Source organism: Jaculus jaculus, chromosome 3, assembly GCF_020740685.1.
Source record: "Jaculus jaculus isolate mJacJac1 chromosome 3, mJacJac1.mat.Y.cur, whole genome shotgun sequence".
Lineage (NCBI taxonomy): Eukaryota > Metazoa > Chordata > Mammalia > Rodentia > Dipodidae > Jaculus > Jaculus jaculus.
In genome coordinates, this window is record NC_059104.1 from 169928604 (window position 1) to 169950067 (window position 21464).

General features: G+C 41.4%; 1 protein-coding gene across 5 annotated transcripts in view; it reads left to right on the forward strand.

Moving 5' to 3' along the window:
- Window positions 1-21464, forward strand: part of Fchsd2 (FCH and double SH3 domains 2) — a 229597-nt gene that overhangs the window by 202428 nt on the left and 5705 nt on the right. For all 5 annotated transcript variants that reach the window (XM_045145406.1, XM_045145409.1, XM_045145407.1 and 2 more), the window contains 4 exons: window positions 2802-2963; window positions 19160-19294; window positions 21004-21087; window positions 21203-21380. In XM_045145406.1, coding sequence (XP_045001341.1) covers window positions 2802-2963; window positions 19160-19294; window positions 21004-21087; window positions 21203-21380 — 559 coding nt within the window. The remainder of the gene's footprint in view (window positions 1-2801; window positions 2964-19159; window positions 19295-21003; window positions 21088-21202; window positions 21381-21464) is intronic.

Here is a 21464-nt window from a genome sequence, read left to right on the forward strand (position 1 = left end):
TATTTGAGAGTGACAGACACAGAGAGAAAGACAGATAGAGGGAGAGAGAGAGAATGGGCACGCCAGGGCCTCCAGCCACTGCAAACGAACTCCAGACACATGCGCCCCCTTGTGCATCTGGCTAACGTGGGACCTGGAGAACCAAGCCTCGAACCGGGGTCCTTAGGCTTCACAGGCAAGCACTTAACCACTAAGCCATCTCTCTAGCCCGAGACCCTGTCTTTAATAAGGAAAGAAAGAAAGAGAGAGAGAGAGAGAGAGAGAGAGAGAGAGAGAGAGAGAGAGAGGGAGAGAGAAGGAGAGAGAGAGGGAGGGAGGGAGGGAGAAAAGGAGGAAGGGAGAAAGGAAAGGCAAGGAAGGAAGAAAGAAAGAGGCTGGGGAGATGGGTCAGTGGTTAAAGGCACTAGATTGCCAGCCTGGAGTTCAATTCCCCAGTGCCCTTGTAAAATCAGATTCACAAAGTGGTACATGCAGCTGGTATTATTTGCAGCAGCAAGAGGTCCTGATGCTGTGTGTGTGTGTGTGTGTGTGTGTGAAATGTTCTGTGAAAGAAAAGTGAAATTGCAGAATAGCAGAGCAGAGGTGGAGCTGTAATTCCTAGAGTGAGCCTGTGGTGGTTTGTGTTGTAAGGCATGGAGCTGTGCTGAGTGGGAGACTTTTCAGAGACATTGCTGTTGGAGCAGACAGGGACAGGATTAAAACTGGCTTTTCTGGGTTTGAAGGCATAGATAGAAGGATCACTGTGAGTTTGAAACCAGCCTGGAACTACAGAGAGAGAGTTCCAGGATAACCTGGGCTAGAGTGAAACTCTTACCTTGAGGGGGAAAAAACTTAGCATTACGGGCACTTGCTTGTGGCTTAAGAACAAAGACTAAGGCTGGAGAGATGGCTTAGCGGTTGAGGTATTTGCCTGCAAAACCAAAGGATCCCAGTTCTGTTTTCTAGGACCCACATAAGCCAGATGTACACGGAGGCATATGCATCTGGAGTTCGTTTGCAGTGGCTGGAGGCCCTAGTGTGCCCTTTCTGACTCTCTCCCTATACCTCTTTCTCTTAGATAAATAAATAAATAAAACATATTATTAAAAAAAACTATAAAAAAAAACTAAAACTAAACAGTAAGCAGTTATTCTCCTTGAATTTGGAAAAAGCAGCTTTTGATTCTCAATTCCTACTGCTTCTGACAGCTGAATCATGACTTAATTGAAAATCACAGATTGTTAGTCAGCTATCACCAAGCAAGCCAGTTATTTAAGCATATGCTGAAGAATGTTGATATTATTTTTAAACATTTTATTTATTTGCAAACAGAGGGAAGCAGAAAAGTGAGACAGAGAGAATGGGTGCGCCAAGGCCTCTAGCCACTATGAATGAACTCCAGATGCATGAGCCACTTTGTGCATCTGGCTTTACTTAGGTGCTGAGGAATCAAACCCAGATTGTTAGGCTTTGCAGACAAGGGCCTTAACTGCTGAGCTATTTCTCCAGCACAAATGTTAGTATTATTAAGGGGTAAAACTTTTTTTAAAATTTAATTTATTTATTAGAAAGAAAGAAGCAGAGAGACAGGGCCTCGAGCCATTGCAAACGAACTCCAGACATAGGCACCACCTTGTGCATCTGGCTTACATGGGTCCTAGTGAATCGAACCTAGGTCCTTAGGCTTTGCAGGCAAGGGTCTTAACTGGTGAGCTATCCCTGCAGTCCAAGAGGAAAAACTTTATCATCAAAACATCATTATTAAAAAAAAAATACTTTGTCACTTAGTGTCATTGAATGATAGTCTTGTAAGATTAATTTCAACTGAAGTGGTAATTCTGTTCAAAGTAAAATCTCTTCTTATAAGAACAATGGAAGTGCTTTTATGTAGGATACTCTCCCCCCACACACAAGAAAAAGAGATTACTGAACATACATCAGAACAGAATTGAATATGCTCTAGTCCAGGAGCCCATTATATCACAAAGGTAAACAGGGTCAGGTATGGTGGCACACTCCTTTAATTCCAGCACTTGGGAAACCAAGGTAGGAGGATCACCATGAGTTCAAGGCCACCCTGAGACTACAGAGTGAATTCCTGGGCTAGAGTGAGACTCTACCTTGAAAAACAAAAACTAAAACTAAAAAAAAGGCAAGAGCTCAACAGGCAATGAACAAGGTATGTAAAACATGATCACATGGTGACTTAGAGGAACAAGAGTAGTTATGGGAGCAGAGAGGATGTGGAAAGGCATCAAAGGAAATACTTGAATCCAAGTGTGAAAGATATTTTACTACAAGTTAAAAATTACTTAGTCCTTTACTCAGTAAGCACTCCAAAGTCACAGAAACTTCTAAGCAGGGAGTGACATGAATAAGCTGTTCACAGACCACTAAAGATAGACTATAGAGGAAAATAAAGAAGCCCAGGATTGGGTTAGGAAGCTCCTGAAAGCTGGAGTTCAGGATATTCTGAAGTATAGCCTTTTTACAGGGAAAGGAAATCAGTGGCATTCTGATCACTTCCTATTTTTAAGTTACATTTGCTGTGTCATCAGTGCCATGATCTTGTTGAGATACAAGGGGCAGCAGGTGCATGGTATGTGTGAGGGCTGATTCAGCCTCCGGCACTAAGGAAGTTAGGCACCAGTACATCTTTTGCCCTTGTCAAGGAGGCCCGATTCCTATTCTTGTGCTCATGTCCTTTCCTCTTCTCTGCAGGCAAAAAATGAGCATCTAGTGAATGTCAAGAGTCCTGATAAGTGAGGAATAATTTAATCAGCTTGAGGTCAAATTGTCTTTATTTCCAACGGTTTTCTTAGATAACGAAGTTGAAAGCTGAAGCCCGGCTGGAGCTGCTGAAGCAGATCGGTGTTTCTGTGGACACATGGCTGAAGAGCGCCATGAACCAAGTGATGGAGGAACTGGAAAATGAGCGCTGGGCTCGCCCTCCTGTGGCGACCAGCAACGGCACTCTGCACTCGGTATGGTTTCTGTTCTTGGCTGTAGTGCGCTAAGTAACTTTCATTTGCCTTTCACTATGTAACCAAACTAAGCCAAAATTTAAAATAAAAGATAGTGATTCAGGGTTTTTCCTTCAGCTTGTCACTTGACTTAAACATAATCCATGAAAGAAAAGACAGGGAAAATGTGTGTGTGTGTGTGTGTGTGTGTGTGTGTGTGTGTGTGTGTGTGTGTTAATACAGTAAAGAATACATTATCAGGCTGGAGAAATGGCTCAATGGCCAAAGGCTCCTGCTTGCAAAGCCTGATGGTCCATGTGTGGTAGCCACATAAAGCCAGATGCAAAAAGCAGCACATGCACCTGGAATTCATTTGTAATGGCAGAGGGCCCCCTCTGTCCTCCTCCCTCTCTTTCATTTATTTCTGTCTGCTTGGAAATAACTAAATCAAATTATCTTAAAATAAAAATGTGGGCTTAGTCTAATGGCAGCCTTAGTCACCATGGGCTCTCCCACCCTTGTCACAGAAAGCCAGTGCAGGTGGAGACTGACGGATAATACCAGCACACAGCCTTCTTCAAGCTAGGCCTCTTGCCACTCTGCCATCTTCCAGTTCAACCTTAGTTTCTCATAGTGGAGACCCGGTTACCGAAAAATGAATTCTCCGCTGGGACATAGGTGGGACTGTGATGCAACTGATTGTGTAACCGCTGCTGCCTCCCCGCCTGGTGATCATCTATTGTTTCCTTAGTGGTATCTATTAGTTTGTGTTTCTCTTCTGTACTTGTCTCATATTTATTTATTTCACAACTATCGATAATCCAAGCAGGGAGAAAATAACACACACATCATCTACTTGACTTTGGAGTTAGAAAACTTTGTCCTATTCTCTTTTTAAAAAAAATGCTTTTGCCAGAAGCCAGGCATGGTGGTGCACGCCTTTAATCCCAGCACTAGAAAGCAGAGGTAGGAGGTTAGCTGTGAGTTCGAGGCCACCCTGAGACTACACAGTGAATTCCATGTCAGCCTGGGCTAGAGTGAGACCTTACCTCAGGGGAAAAAAAAATACAAAAATACTTTTGCCAGATATGATGGCACATGCCTTTAATCCCAGCACTCAGAAGGCAGAAGTAAGCATATTGCCTTGAGTTCAAGGTCAGCCTGAGACTATATAGTGAATTCCAGGTCAGCCTGAGCTAGATCAAAATCCTACCTCGAAAAACCACCCAAAAAAATAAAAATGAAAAAATACTTGTATTATTTGTTTGAAAGAGGTGCAGAGAGAGAGAGAGAGAGAATGGGCATGTCAGGGCCTCCTGCACTGCAGATGAACTCCAGATGCATGTGCCACTTTGTGCATCTGGCCTTCTGTGGACACTGGGGAATCGAACCTGGGTGTCTGGATTTGCAAGCAAGCACCTTGAGCCATCTCTTCAGCCCCTTCTATTTTCATTAGAACAGAATTGCTCTATGTCACAAAATGCCTCTTTAAAGTTAGAATTCTGTCTGATTGAGGTTGTTCTGTTGTGCTGTTTCTGGTGACAGAAAACTGCAGGCCTTTTGGTTTGTACGGTAGTACCACTTCCAGCCAGTCAAGCTCGTCGTTGTTCTTGGGCCAGCACTGAGGGCGTGTCATGTGAGCAGACATGTGTCACCTGAGTTTTTGCTTCTTCCTGGGCACATCTGAAATGAATAAGACTTGGTCTCTCTTCAAAGAGTTTACAAGCTGGGACAGCAGACAGTGCTTCACAGATCTTAGTGGTAGCAGTGTATGACTAGTGCCCATGTGTGGAAACTCAGATTTCCTCACTTTTATCTTAGTCCACCTTGGGAAAAGTCCCTTATCTCTCAATAGGATGTTAGGTTAAATGACTCCAGGATCTTCTCTAACCCCCCAGATAGTCTGATTCTATGACACTCCATCAGGAAAGCTCAGTATAAGCTGGAATACTAGAGAAGAAGTTTGTCCCATGAAGGAAATGTCATTTGCAATCGTCTTTGATGAATTTTTAACAAGAGATAAAGAAGAAGTGCTCCTGAGCATGAAGGAAGAGAGTGAAAGGGTTGTGCCTAGTGGCTTGTATGTGGTAGGTCAGTTCCGTGAAGTGGGCATTTTGCATTCTCCTCCCATGTTTGCATCCTACTAGCCAGTCTTAAGGATCCTGTGTCTCTTCTTTCAGATTGGAGGTTATATTTTATGGATGATCTACCAGTAATATTAATAAAGGAGAAAGAAATCACAGAATAGCTTAATGAGGCCCTGGTATTTATTTAACCTTCTTTTAAGTAACACTGAGATAGTCTGGGGGAGGGTTGTATCTCTTCACTCTGACAGCTAGCTGTCTGAGGAACATAAAGCAGAAATACACATTCTGGTTGCCAGATATTTTCTTCCATTATAGATGCCAACAAAAGCATTAGTCATCTGGAAAACATGATTAATAATACTGTTAATATCCAACAGTGTAACTAAAAAAATGCCATGTGAAAGATAAATGTTTTTAACTATATGGTCTATTTACTTCACAGACTATGGAGGGATCTATTGAGTGTAAACTCTACCTTCTTTCTCATGCTGTCATACAAATTATAGGATTTGGAGGGGAAAAAAAGAATCCCAAAATGCAGCGACACTTTAAAGGAGAGTACTCTACTGATCCAGATAGTCAGTTGATGGCTAACTGGAACCTACACATAGCTTCCTGACACTGGATTACTGCCAGTAACCCAAACAGCCTTTAAATTACTTTTCCTCTCTTGTCTTTTGTGCCTTCTCTTAACTCTAAAACCATACCTCATTTATTATTTAAGCCTGTGAAATTACATTAATTTTATAGTAGAAAAAGCTATATAACTGATTTTAAAAACAAAAAACCTAGAAAAGGGCTGGAGGGATGGCTTAGCGATTAAAGCACTTGCCTGCAAAGTCAAAGGACCCAGGTTTGAGTCCCCAGGACTCAGATGTGCAAGGTGGCACATGCATCTGGAATTTGTTTGCAGTGGCTAGAGGCCCTGGTGTTTCCATTCTCCCTCTCTCCCTCCCTCTCTCTCTCTCTAGTAAATAACTAATTTGAAAAATATATTTTAAAAAACTAGAAAATAGAATAGAGTTTGGGGCTGTAGAGATTATTCAGTGGTTAAAGGCACTTGCCTATAAAACCTGCCATCCCAGGTTCAGTTCCCCAGTACCCACATTAAAGCCAGATACACAAAGTGGCATATGCATCTGGAGTTCATTTGCAGTAGCAAGAGGCATGGGCGTGGCCATTCCCTCACCTCTTGTCTTTATCTTGCTCTCAAATAAATAGTTTTTTTTTTAAAGAAAGTACAATAGAGAAGCAAATGACCAATAATAGTGCCACAATAGACATGTGGTATATTTCCTTTATCATTTATTTACTTTAATTGACAAGTATAAATTACATGTGTTTATGGTATACAACATGTTTTTTTTTTCATCCAGCAACTGTGCATTACTTATTTTGGATTGCAGTAACATTTGGTCACACAGATTTTATAATACATAAACCAAGAAACTAATCACATTTTGTTTTGTTTTGTTTGGATTTTGTTTTGTTTGTCAAGGTAGGGTCTCACTTTAGCCCAGGCTGACCTGTAATTCACTATGTAGTCTCAGGGTGGCCTCGAACTTTCAGCGATCCTCCTACCTCTGCCTCCAGAGTGCTGGGATCAAAGGCATGTGCCAACACACCCAGCTGTAATCACATTTTAGTTAAAAATAATTAGCTACTTTTTCATAAACAAAGAGAAGTCACCATGTTTTACTTTGGAACTAATTATATGTATTTTGCCTATTTGTTTTCATTTTGCTATTAAATGTTACTTAGCCTGTTTCTCTAAATGTTATAAAATCTAGTCCCTACCTTTCCTATAACTGATTTCACCTATTTTATCAATGAAGTTATAAGTATACATAGTTCAAAACTCAAATAATTCTGTAATTACATTAAGAAAAGTCAGTTTCCATTAACTTCTTCCCAATGGGAGCCTCTCTGTTCATCTGATTATTTTATATCATTACTTCTGTCCTTAAATAATATTCCTCTATTGCTTTGTGATTTTTAGAACTTGTCACATTTTCTATTGACTTCTCCCAGTACAGAGCCTGATGGTGTAGTTTTCTTCACCTGCCCTCCCACCTCAATTCCTCACAACACGCACGCGAGCACCTGCCTCCTCTCCTCTCACCTCTGCAGCCGCATCACTTAACAGCATGACACATCCTGAGAGATGCTTCATCATGTGGTTGTTTTGTCTCTGTGTAAACGTCATAGTACACTTACATACACCTAGATAGTTTCTCCTACTACACACCTAAGCTGTATGGCTTATAACCTGTTGCTTCACAGGCCGCAGTGAACAAAATACTGAAATTAAACCAAGCATGATACAATCAGAATCAAAGTAAACACAAGATGTATAAGGGCACTGCTGGCATAATATGGCATACTGCATTATAGTAAGTGTTGTAAGTAGGAGAATACCCTAAAATAATAGTTTAGTGCCAAATATAAAGGCAAGTAATACAGTCATTTCTTTAAAATTATCAAATATTATATACTGTACTTAATAATATCTTCTATATTTTCATGACTGGCAGTGTAGGTTTGTTTGCAGCAGCATAACCACAAACACATGAGACATGTATATAACATTATGATACATCACTAGGTAACAGGAGGTTTTCTTTTTTTTTTTAATTTTTTTTTTATTATTTATTTGAGAGAGACAGACACAGAGAGAAAGACAGATAGAGGGGGAGAGAGAGAATGGGTGCGCCAGGGCTTCCAGCCTCTGCAAACGAACTCCAGACGCATGCGCCCCCTTGTGCGTCTGAACCAAGCCTCGAACCGGGGTCCTTAGGCTTCACAGGCAAGTGCTTAACCGCTAAGCCATCTCTCCAGCCCCAGGAGCTTTTCATTCAGTTCCATTATAATCTTATGCAACCAGTTGTATATTTTTCCACTGCTGACCAAAAAGGCATTATGTGGTAGATACCTGACTGTACACAGTAATTTCTTAGATCAATAATCATCTTCTACTCAGATAGATAGATAGATAGATAGATAGATAGATAGATAGATAGATAGATAGATAGAGTGCGTGCGCGCGTGCGTACATGCGTGCGTGCGTGAGTTATTTAAAGCTCTGTCAGGTAGTAAAATAAACTATGATTGCTTTTTCTTTCTGGCCTTATTTTTTTTTTTTTATTTCCCTGGGGTTTTGCTTGATATTTCTCTGTTGTATTATCTTTAATTCAATAATAATATCTAAGTCTGCCTGGCTAAATCTTTAAAAATTACTGAGACGTATCATATAATTTCACTTATCTGAAGCTATACTTTTTTCTCCAAGTTGGGGTTTCTGTTTGTTTCTTGCCTTTGTTCTTTGTGTGTGCAAGTATGGTTTGCATGTTTAGGAGGGGATCCACATGTGGAGGCCAGAGTTCAAGGTCAAATGTCTTACTCATTCACTGTCTTCTTATTCTTTGTAACAGTGTCTGTCGCTAAACCTAGAGCTCTCTGGTTCAGCCAGACTGGCAAGCCAGTGAGCCTTAGGCATTAACCGTCTCCGCTTCTCCAGTGCTGGGATTACAGATTTGTACCACCATACTTGGCATTTTACATGGGTTATGAGCATCCAAACTCAGGTCCTTGTGCTGGAATGGCAAACACTTTGCTCCTGAGCCATCTCTCCAGCCCTGCCTTTATTCTTTATTTTTCATGTTAGTAGTTTTTTTCAAATATTGTTAATCTCTTTTAAAACATCTTCCCCTCCCCCCACCTATTTAACAGGTGACTAAATGACCACTTGTAGACTGTGAGAGTAGGATTCGGGCTTGTTGACTGTGACCAGACTGCTTAGTTGGAGACCTTGCAACATCAGTGACTTTACTTTTCTTGGGCTGGTCAGATTCTCCAAAGAATTCTTCAGGTCTCCTGATTGAAGAGTGAGAAAAATTCATCTAGCCTGAGTTTATAGGCCAGCTCTTGAAGGCCTTGTACTTTCTTCATCATATTGGCTCTGGTGAAGCTTCCCAGTTCTGTGAACATTTCAGGGCCATCACATTCTAGTTCAGCTATGCATTGGAGTGGAGAACTGGTGATAGAACTTTTGAAAGAAGTTACAAATTTGGCAACACCTGGTTAAGGTGCTTGCCTGAAAAGCCTAAGGAGCTAGGTTCAATTCCCCAGAACCCACGTAAGCCAGATGTACATGGTGGCACATGTGTCTGGAGTGTGTTTGCAGTGGCTACAGGCCCTGGCGCTCTCATTGTCATTCATTCATTCTCTTGGTGCCTCACTCTGTCTCTCTTGCATAAATAAATAAATAAATAAACATAAAATATTTTTCAACCCTGAGACTCTGTAGTGAATTCCAGGTCAGCCTGGGCTAGAGTGAAACCCTACCTTGAAAAAAAAAAATTTTTTTTTTTCCAGCCAGGTGTGGTGGCACACGCCTGTAATCCTAGCATGCAGGAGGCAGAGGTAGAAGGATCCCCATGAGTTCAAGGCCACCCAGAGACTACATAATGAATTCCAGGTCAGCCTGAGCTAGAGTGAAACTCTACCTCGAAAAATAAAAAATAAAAATAAATATTTTGAAAAAACAGATTTTTAAAAAAATTTTCTTTGGTTTATCAAGGTAGGATCTTGCTCTAGCCCACGCTGACCTGGGATTCACTATATAGTCTCAGGGTAGCCTTGAACTCTTGGCGATCCTCCTACCTCTGCCTCCCGAGTGCTGGGATTAAAGGAGTGCACCACCATGCCCGGCTCAGAAATTTTTTAATAATGTCTGACACCGTTCCTTATCCATAATATATGAGGGAAATTGTTCATTCTGAACCTCAAGATAAGCAATTTACTCAAATTCTACCAGTCATCTTAAATTACCACTAACAGGAGAGAGTTCATATTAATAGTATACTGTGTCCCGGGTGCTATTTCAAGTACATTTGTACTTTCTCTGTATGAGTACAATTAATTAATGAGTACAGCAATACTGACTGTATTTACAGATGAGGACATAGACTTGGGAGAAATAAATATCTCCTTACAGCTTGAAACAAGGAGAGACGACATTTGAGCCCGGATAGATATACCTCCCTCTGAAGCCTTTCTCTTCGCTGTGGCCCCTTTCTCTAGAGACTTCCTTCTATTCCTCTGAACTTTGTTGTGATTCATTTGAATTCCTGTGCCTTTTTAAAACTTTAATTATCATTAAATGTCCTATTCCTAATGCAGTTAATGGTTTGTAGAATCTTCATGTCATGTGGGGCCAGTTGACATTAAAGTGCCCAACTTTGGGTGAGACTACCTCAAAAAATAATTTTTTAAAAATAGAAATGATATACTTTGGGGAGCTGGAAAGATGGCAGTGGTTTGTGTTTGCTTGCAAAGTTTGATACCCTGGGTTTGACTCTCTAGCACCTGTGTAAAGCCAGACACAAAGCTATGCTTATGTCTGGAATTCATTTGCTACAGCAAGAGGCTTTGGCATGCCTATTCTTTGTCTCTCTGTCCTTTCCTCCTTCTGTCTTTCTCCCTCACTCTCTTGTCAGTATATAATCCCGACTGGCCTGGAACTCACTGTGTAAATCTGGCTAACCATGAACTCATGGTGGTTTTCTCTCTCAGCCTTCCCAGGGCTGGTATCATAAACATTTGCCATGCAGAGCATTCTTCTTGAGAAGACTTGTCTCTTGATGGAGACTGTTCCATCCATGTTGCCAAACTTTGGGCATAAAGTTGTGTATAATATCCTTTTATTACTCTATTTTTTTTAATTAATTAATTTATTTATTTATTTATTTGAGAGCGACAGACACAGAGAGAAAGACAGATAGAGGGAGAGAGAGAGAATGGGCGCGCCAGGGCTTCCAGCCTCTGCAAACGAACTCCAGACGTGTGCGCCCCCTTGTGCATCTGGCTAACGTGGGACCTCGAACCGGGGTCCTTAGGCTTCACAGGCAAGCGCTTAACAGCTAAGCCATCTCTCCAGCCCTATTACTCTATTTTACTGGTTTGTCTGTTTTCGCTATTTTGTAATTTTCTAAAGTCTGCTTAGGTTTTTGTTTTCTTCAAGGTAGGGTCTCACTGTAGCCCAGGCTGACTGGAATCCGAATGTAGTCTCAGCGTGGTCATGAACTCCCAGCAGTCCTCCTACTCTGCCCCCCAGGACGGGCGCCGCCACATCCAGCTCTGCTTAGGTTGTAATTATTTCCTTTCTCTTGTTTAATTTGGATTTATTCTACTCTTTCCTGATTTTTTTCAGGTATAAACTATGGTAATTGATTTCACACTTTTTGTTCCTTTCTGATAAAGGCATTTGGTAAACATTTCCCTGTATGAATTGTTTTAAGTTACTTACAGCATAAATTTTGATGTTCCATTATCATTCATCTCAAGGTATTTTTTTTAATTTTTTAAATTTTTATTAGCATTTTCCATGATTATAAAAAAAATCCCATGGTAATTCCCTCCCTCCCCACCCCCCACTCAAGGTATTTTCTAATTTGCTTTGTTATATCTTCACTAACTAGTGACTTATTTAGAAGTATGTTATTGAATTTCCAAATATTTGAAGATTTTTAAAATATTTATTTACTTGCAAGCAGAGAAAGAGAGAGATACAGAATTGGTGCCCCGGGATCTCTAGCTGCTGCAAATGCTTCAGATGCATGTGCCACTATGGGCATCTGGCTTTACGTGGGCACTGGGGAATTTAACCCAAGTTGTTCGGCTTTGCTGACAAGCACCTAACTGCTGAGCCATCTTTCCAGCCCATTTAAAATTTTTTAGCCAGGCATGGTGGCACACACCTTTAATCCCAGCACTGGGAGGCAAAGGTGGGAGGATCACTATAAATTCCACGCCACCCTGAGAATACAGAGTGAATTCCAGGTCATCCTGGCCTAGAGCAAGATCTTACCTCGAAAAAAAACAAAATAGAGAGAGAATATGGGCTCGCCAGGACTTCTAGCCATTGCAGATGAACTCCAGACATATGTACTACATATGCATACATGCATCTGGCTTATTTGGGTTCTGGAGAATTGAACCTGGGTCCTTAGGCTTCACAGGCAAGCTCCTTAACCACTAAGCCATCTCTCCAGCCATAAATTTTTTTTTTTTTTTTTTGAGGTAGCGTCTTAATCTAGCTCAGGCTGACCTGGAATTCACTATGTAGTCTCAGGGTGGCTTTGAATTCATGGTGATCCTCCAACCTCTGCCTCCCAAGTGCGCCATCACGCCCAGCTCATATTTTTTTCATTTGAGGATGTTCACAAATATCTTTCTGCTATTAATTTCTTTCTTTCTTTTTTCTTTTTTGGTTTTTCCAGGTAGGGTCTCACTCTGGCCCAGACCAACCTGGAATTAACTATGTAGTCTCAGGGTGGCCTTGAACTCACAATGATCCTCCTACCTCTGCCTCCCCAGTGCTGGGATTAAAGGTATGAACCACCACACCTGGCTTGCTATTAATTTCTTATTTCCACTGTAGCTCAATAAAATACTTGAGTCCTGGGCTGGGGAAATGGCTTAGCAGTTAAGGCATTTGTCTGTGAAGCCTAAGGACCCCAGTTTGATTCCCCAGGACCCACATAAGCCAGATATGCAAGAGGGTACACGCATTTGGAGTTGGTTTGCAGTGGCTAGAAGCCCTGGTGTGTCCCTTCTCTCTTTATCTGCCTCTTGACTTACTTACTTTCTCTCTCTCTCTGTCTCTCAAATAAATAAAATGTTAAAATACTTGAGTCCTTTTAAATTTACTAAAACTACTTTTATGACCCAATATATGGTTTATCTTGATAAATGTTCCATGTGCACTTGAAAACAATGCATGTTCTGCCATTGTTAGAAGGAATTATGTTCTACAAATGTTAATTAAATCCACTTGGTTAACAGTTTTGTCCTCATTTTCTGTATCCTCACTGATTTTCTGAGTACCCTGCTTAACGTGCTGTGCCTAATGAGGTTTGCTACTGTTTTAGCAGAAAATAGGAGTAATTTTCAGTCTTTCATTTTCTTTAATCCTTCTGTATATTTCTATTCCCAGTTTTAGTTATTTTATTCACATTCATGAACTTACCACTACTCAGCTGAAGAGTTCGGGGACCACTACTCAGCTGAAGAGTTCGGGGGTGCCCTCTGCATTCTTCCTTGGACATGTCTCTGCCTCTCTCCCCTTTGCTTCTCTGCATTTTAATGGCTTTGGCCTTCCTAAACGCCCATTTCCACTTCCTTAGTTCAGGGACCACCATCCTCTGCAGAGCTTCCTCCTTATGTCAGCCTGGATACCTTTTCAACAGAAAGTCAAACAGCTTGTTTCCTATCCCTCAGACAGTCATCTCTGCTCCCTCATTGCTTGGTGGTTAATGTCTTGAAAACTGTACTTCTGTATATTTTGATCACTTTTTGTGTCTGACATGAGGTTCAGATCTGGTCCCTGATACTCCTTCTTGCTTGGAAGAGAAATCCATTTTCTTGATACTTAACATCATCATTTACATCTACTTATGCTGAATTTGGAAGAAAGTCTTTTGTGATTGCTTCTCTTTCCAGGTAGAATTCAGAGATTCTGTTTGTCAAGTTTTTATAAGCAGCTGCCTTCACTGTGTTGGGTATTAGCAAATTCTTTTTTTTTTAATTTTTAAATTTTTTATTTATTAGAGAGAGTGTGAATATGGGTGCACCAGAGCCTCCTGCCACTGCAAACAAACTCCAAGCACATGTGCCAATTTGTGCATCTGGCTTTACATAGGTACTAGGGAATCGAACTCAGGCTGTCCAGCTTTGCAAGTAACCACTTTTAACCATGAATCCATCTCTTTGACACCAGCAAATTCTTTATCTAGATTATCTGTACCTCATCAAAACAACAAAAGCTAGCCAGGCGTGGTGGTGCACACCTTGGAGGCAGAGATAGGAGGATCGCTGTGAGTTCTAGGCCCCCCCTGAGACTACATAGTGAATTCCAGGTCAGCCTGAGCTAGTAAGATGCCACCTCAGAAAAACCAAAAAAAAAAAAAAAAAAAAGCTAATGATTTGCCAAACATGTGTTAGGTGTTCTAAAATATATTGCCTCATTTAATCCTTACCATAATCCTGTGAGAAAAAAACATCTTCACTAGAGAGATGAGATCATCATAGGTAGGAAGTTTAAAACGGTTTGTTTAGAATCACACAGTAAGTAGTGACATAGTCAGCAATCACATCAAACCCCCAGAGCAGAAGCCCACTGCTTCCTACTCACGATAGCATCATAAAGCTGGTGGTGCCTGTCAGAGGTGGTTCAGCTAAGTACCAGCAGACAGCCAGTAAAACCAATTTAATAAAAGTCTTTTTACTACCCTTGCAACAAGAGTTAGCTTTTCACAACACGCACGGAAGGAAGAATTTAAGTACTGCTAGCATGAATTGTTTTGATTGAAGTTTTGTCAAGTGGCAGGAAGAAAGGGTTGAGAGACTAGTCCTTAAGATAAGAGACAGGAAGAATGCAGTTTAGCAATGCTGGGTCAAGAAAACATTGAAACAAGAAGGCGAAAGAGGGCTGGAGAGATGGCCTAGTGGTTAAGCTTGCCTGCAAAGCCAAAGGACCAGGTTCAATTCCCTAGGACCCACTTAAGCCAGGTGGCACATGTGTCTAGAGTTCATGTACAGTGGCTGGAGGCCCTGGCATGCCTATCTCCCCCCGCCCCTCCTCTCCTCTCCTCTCCTCTCCTCTCCTTCTCAAATAAGTAAGTTTTTAAAAGAACTTAACTTTAAGAAAAGGTGAAAGAAGGAAAGGAAGACGTGTTCTGAGCTGCTGTGCTGTGCAAAGCTACAGAGCAGAGCAGCAGCGCGGCTCTGTGCCCTCGCAGCCCTCCACTTCCTTCCATGAGAGCCGGAGCTCCGAACAGAGGAAGAAGGAATGTTCAGCACTGACCCATGCTGGCAAGATCAAATGGTTTGGGCTGGTTCCCAGTTCCAAAACACAGTACATGTTAACATTCCACATATATTTTTGAAAACTTACTCTACTGCCATTTTTATAAGTACATGAATACTTTGTTTTGTTTTTATTTTTTGTAAGAGCCATAGTAAAATGTGTAAAACCTCTGTTAAAATGTGAAAGCAAGGTCTTCTAAGTATTTAAAAATATTTGCAGTTTTGAGCTGTAGGTATTGCTTAGGGGTTAAGGTATGGTTAAGGTACTTGCCTGTAAAGCCAAAGGACCCAGGTTCAACTTCCTAGTACTCACAAAAGCCAAAATAAAATAAAGGAGAAAAACTTAAAAAAAAAAAAATTTAGAGCTGGTCGTGGTGGCGCATGCCTTTAATCCCAGCACTTGGGAGGCAGAGGTGGGAGGATCACTGTGAGTTTGAGGCCACTCTGAGACTCCACAGTGAATTCCAGGTCAGCCTGGGATAGAGTGAGACACTACCTCGAAAAAAAAAAAAAAAAATTCCCAGCCCTGCAGTTTTATGGCAGTTTCTACAGTGTGATCATATCTTTTTGTTTTGTTTTGTTTTTCAAAGTAGGGTCTTACTCTAGCCCAGGTTGACCAGGAATTCACTGTGTATTCTCAGGGTGGCCTCACATTCACAGTGATCCTCCAGCCTCTGCTTCCTGAGTACTGGAATTAAAGGTGGGCACCACCACACCTGGCTTTTTGTTGTTGTTGTTGTTTTGGTTGATCATATCTTTTATAAAACACAGTGCCCTACTGGAAAATAATAGTCCTAAATCAGAGATTGTAAATAATTTATAAGATGTCACAAGATTACCTCATTTAGCTGGGAAGAATCTTTAGGACAAGTTATAAATAAAAAAAAAATTTCAAGAACTTAAAAGTGGAGGCAATAAACCTGGCTAGAATTACTTGTTGGCCTCTTGGCTAAGATCAGGCTAATAAGTATTACACAAAAATAGTAATTTATTCTTCTGAAACTTCTTGCAATAGTACAGAAGTTTGTTAGGAAAACTAAAGAGGGGTGTCAGGTTTTAAACACTGACGAGAATTAGTCAAAAGAAGTCTGTTCATGACACTAAAGTAGAACTTAATGGTAAAGCCACCTCTTCTTCCATTGTGCCAGGACACCCAGCCCTCGTCCCCATGCTCTCTACTGGCCTTCTGCCCTGGCATTAGTACAGAAGTCCTTTGCACTACATTGTGTCTTTCATTTTACACATAGCAAAGAGCCTAGCATTGTATTTAACAGGTAGCAGAATGACCCTCAAAACTGATGCAGTCAGTGGTTCTGCTGCAAGTCCCAATCCTGACCATCAAAACATTGATACCACAGGCTGGAGGGACGGCTTAGGGGTTAAAGTGTTTGCCTGCTAAGCCAAAGGACCCCAGTTTGATTCCCCAGGACCCATGTTAGCCAGATGCACAGGGGTGCATGTGTCTGGAGTTCATTTGCAGTGGCTGGAGGCCCTGGTGAACCTATTGGAAATACCTGCTATGCCTTTGAAGTGTAATTCTCCTTCTACTGTGCCCTGAATTCTTATGTTTGATCTCTTCACAGTATCCCAAATGTCTTGAAATTCCCATTCTTGCCTTCCTATTAGTTTGTCTTTCTCTTTGTTGGACTGTATTAGATCTACCACCTGGGTTTCTAGCTTAGATATTCTGTCCTCTCCTTCATCCATTCTACTCGTGAGACTTTCTGTAGAGTTCTCTATTTGACTTACTCTGTTTTTCATTTCTACTATTTCTGATTGATATTTTTTCATTATTTCTATTTCTTTACTCATGTCTTATATTGACCTCCTTATTTAATTAAGTTAGTTTCCTGTGTTCTCCTTCAGGAGTTTGTTTTCTTCTTTGATTCTTTTGATTTTTTTTTCTACTTTTTTTTAAATTATCAGGCATTTCATCTAAAATAGTCTCACTGATGGTCATTTATAAAGGATTTATAGTTTTGGATGAGATTGTATGGGATTGTAAAATTTGGTGTTTATTGTATTATAATAGAGAAATTTTTGCATCTGGTGGGGTTAATTTGATGGTTGGGTTTTCTGATTATCTGCATTGTTCTTCGCTGTGTAAATCTGACTTATATATCTTCAGGGTAGGAGTTTAAGGTGCCAAGTCTATCCTTTATACTCCAGGAAAAGAGCTGAAGTGACCCTAGGTGTCGCGTTTGCCTGCTATTCAAGTACTCTAGCATACTGGCTGGAGCAACTTACTGGCAAATTCTAAAATTCATCTGAGCAGTATACACATTCAAACCACACCAGCAGAGTATTTAAACAGTCGTGGGGATTAAAACAAACAGATAATCTAATAAAGCCAAAGTCCCTAAGGGTGTGGGGCAACACGGCCTTAATCCTATCAACTGGGAGGTTGAGATTTCTGGTCTGAAATGGGTTCCAGGTCAGCCTGAGGCCAAGTCAGACCCTGCCCCCAATAATAACAGAAGAAAAGACAGACCCTGTGAATCAGGAAACATCAAAGGCAACAACACAAAATACAGCTTATTTGAGAATGGTAAGGCCAACCAAAACTACATAACTCACATCCTGCCCTGACATGGAAAGAAAAAGAAGCACTTCCAGTGCAGGCCCACGTACCTGTCTTTGTGGCAGTAGGCCCTGTTCCCTTTGGTGGGACGGCTCCCAGTCTCACCAGTGCTGAGTGCCCACCTCAGCCATGTCATGCTGTGGATCTGGTTTCTGACCAGCTGTGTGTTATGCCATGTGGCTGGGGGTGAATGAGTTCTCTGGAGGTTCACAGCCCTGACAGTTGGAGGACGGGAAGCTGCACAGGATGCCTGGAGTTGTCTGCTCAGCTCGGCCTGTTGTGTTCTCCCTCAGCTGTCGTCCAGCTGGCCCTGCTGTCTTCCCCTCCAGGTTTCTCGTCCTTGCAGGGAGGCTCCGCGTGGGAAATCCGCCACTGGTTTCGGCTCCTGCAGCTCTACGCTGGCCGGGTGGGTGGCTGGGCAGACCGGGGCCACTGGAGCCTCAACGGATTCTGGCCAGTTTCCTCCTTTCTGGAAGATGTTAGTCTCTCCTGCTCCTCTGCTGTGGTTCTTAATAACTTACACACTTTTCAGTAGAAGAGTATATTTTGCTGTTTTTCTGCTTATTTCCCTCCCTGAGCTGCTTTAGCATGGCTACTATACTACCATCTTGACCAGAAGTCTATATAGCAATTTCCTTTTTTTTTTTTTTTTTCAGTTTTTCGAGATAGGTTTTCACTCTAGCCCAGGCTAACCTGGAATTCACTACGTAGTCTCAAATTGGCCTTGAACTCAGAGCAATCCTCCAACATCTGCCTCCCGAGTGCTGGGATTAAAGGTGTGTGCCACTATGCCCACTATGAAATTTTATTTTAGCTCTTTTTAATTATTAAACTATTATATTTATCTAGGGAAGTACAGAAGCAAGGAAGGACACTTGTGGTTTGAGAGCCCACATGGAGGGCCTAGAAAAAACTGTGGAAAGGACAGAAAACAAAATACAAAGAGCTCCTACCACATGGAGAAGGTGCCCATGTAGAAAGTAAGGGCCAAGGGGCTCTCACCTTGGCTCAGCCCCACCAGGCAGAGCCAAAGAGAAAACTCACCAGAAGCAGGGGTTCAGGAGAGGTCAGGCAGTACAGAGCTGAAATTTTATTTAAAAAAAAAAACAAAAACAAAAAAAAACTCTGGCATTTTGTAATACAAGAACTGTGGTGAAAACAGATAAATACTGATTTCTATGTGCAATTGAATAGATAAATTGACATTTTGAATCAATCAACTTTTTGTACTTTTCCTCTTATTATTGAGAACCTTACTATGTGGACATATTATAATTTAGTCATATTCTCATTGGGTTTATATGCATGTCTCCTGTCCCCTGACCTCATTCCACTGAGGGCTGTCATTGGGGTTATCAGTATTCACTATGGGGTCATGAATGTACTATTCAATCTCTGTGTGGGAGATAAGGTCTCAAAGTATGCCTTCCCACCCTGTGGACCTTACATTCATTCCATCCCCTCTTCTACATTGTTTTCTGAGCCTTAGAGGGTATGTTATAACTTTCCTTTAGCATTGAGCTCTTGGCAGCCTCTATTTTGATAAATTTGGAATCTCCTCAGTGTTCTACCACCATCTTCCTGGAAGAGGTTCTCAGACAGTCAGCTTTTAAGGTTCTTTCCTGTTTTCCTCCATTTTCTTGACATAAGAAAACTAGCCCATGGCCTCTAATTCTTCCTAGCTTAATGCAGATACCGAAAGAGAAGAAGGTGAAGAGTTTGAAGACAATATGGATGCTTTTGATGACAGCAGTTCCAGCCCTTCTGGCACCTTAAGAAACTATCCACTTACCTGCAAAGTTGTTTATTCCTACAAGGTTTGTATTTCTCCCATATATTACTGAGAGTAAATTGTGGCGATTCTGAGAATACATTTGACTCAGCCTGTCTGTGCTTAGGATGGAGTTGATGTTCTTTGAATACCAGAAGCAACATAACATGATGATGAAGAGCTGAGACTCTTGACATCAATTTGCTTGGGTTAAAATCCTGTTTTCCTGCTTCTGAGCTGCCTGACCTGACACTAACTAGTTCTGTAGTCTCTGTGAGTCTCTTATCTGCATCATAAGAGTAATGTCACAGGGTTTATGTGAAGTCCAAACAAATACTATTAATTCCTTGTCTTTTTTTTTAGTTTTTATTAGCATTTTCCATGATTATTAAAAAATATACCATGGTAATTCCCTCCCTCCCCCCACCCTACTTTCCCCTTTGAAATTCCATTAGTTCCTTGTCTTATTGCTGTGTAAACTCACACTACAAAGGTACCTTTTTTAGGCAAGTTCAAGGCACAGTGTGATTTTATTTTTGCTATTTTGGGTTTTTTGAAACAGGGTCTCACTATATAGAATAGACCAGGCTGGCCTGAAACTCCTGATCCTCTTGCCTCAGCCTGAAAAAAGAAGCATGTGAGAATTAAAGGGTGGGATTACAGGCATTTGAGAGTCACCATGCCCAACATACAGTATGATTTCATGGTAATAAATTCTGCTGGAAAAGATATTAAGAATGGGGGTCTTCTTCAGGGATAATTTACTTAAAAATCTGGCCTTGGAATATTCTCTGATTAGTCATCCATCTTTATTACTGATTGTGTCTCAAGGAGCTGTGGCATCATTTAGAATCTGGGTTTTGATGAAATATTTTAATGTTCATGAAATGAAAAATAGGCCTTAAGAAGTAAATCACTTGCCTTCTTTTTGCCTATATAATTTGGAGACATTTTATACTTTCGGATTATGAGATTTGAAAATCTATATGGTCTCACAGAGTAGTTGTAATTGATCTTGGCACCTGGGGAAAGCTCTGAAGGCTGATTATGAGAAAGGAAGATGGCACCTGTTGCATGTGACATGTAAGGCTCTTCCTGGAGCCTCTGAGTTTCCTTCAGGTTCTGTGTCTCAAGAACAAACATGGTGCTGGTGCTGTCTGGGAGAGTAAAATCATCGCAGCTTGTGCAAAACTATCCCCGTGGACCAACCCAGTCTCCATATTCAAGGTGGAGCAAGCTCCAGCCTCAGTTATTGCTGCCTTGCCATGTTCAATAGCTATTCCAGATCAGCTGCATCTAATCCATGGACATGGTTCTTTGCATTCTCACTGCATGTACCTCCATGGTGGCCTCTGGTGGCAGTTACATTTAAGTGCTTCCTCCTGGGCCTCTGCCCAGGTCGTCATGGTTCAATGCTTATTCATCCCCCATTGCCATCCTCCAGAGAATGACAGTGTTGTCATTCTGAATGAATGCAGGCATCATGTTGAATAACTTAGAGCAGGCGGATGAGCTGTACCTGGCTTTCAGGACAGCATCTGTTCACTGAGCCTGATTGCCTCTTATGGATTCAGTTTCCCTTGCAATTTTATTTTTTCATTTTCTAAAGTAAAACTTCATCTCATTATGATGATTTTACAACACTAAAATTTTGTTTTTCAAAATCATTTCAATATTTTGACCCCAGTTTTTGTTGTGAGCATCTGCTCTTTATCTAACCTTTATAATTTTGTTCATGGCCATCCTCCACTGCAGGCTTCTCAACCAGATGAGTTGACCATTGAGGAGCATGAGGTGTTAGAAGTGATTGAAGATGGAGATATGGAAGACTGGGTAAAGGTAGATTCCTTTGCTCATACCACCCCTTCCTGTGATGTTGCAGGAGTCTCTTTTGGTTCTTTACGCTTGGTCCACCTTGTGTGTGCAAACCTGTTTTTTCACCTCTTTTACTCAGGCTCGAAATAAAGTCGGCCAAGTGGGTTATGTGCCAGAAAAGTACCTACAGTTTCCCACCTCGAACAGCCTGCTGAGCATGCTACAGTCCTTGGCCGCTTTGGATAGTCGGTCACACACGTCCAGCAACTCCACAGAAGCAGAACTTGTTTCAGGCAGCCTCAACGGAGATGCCAGTGGTAAAGACCGAAACAAGGCACTCTATCTGGTCATATGCGACCTGAGCATTACCTAGGAGTCGACCTTCAGTAGTCTAAAAAGCA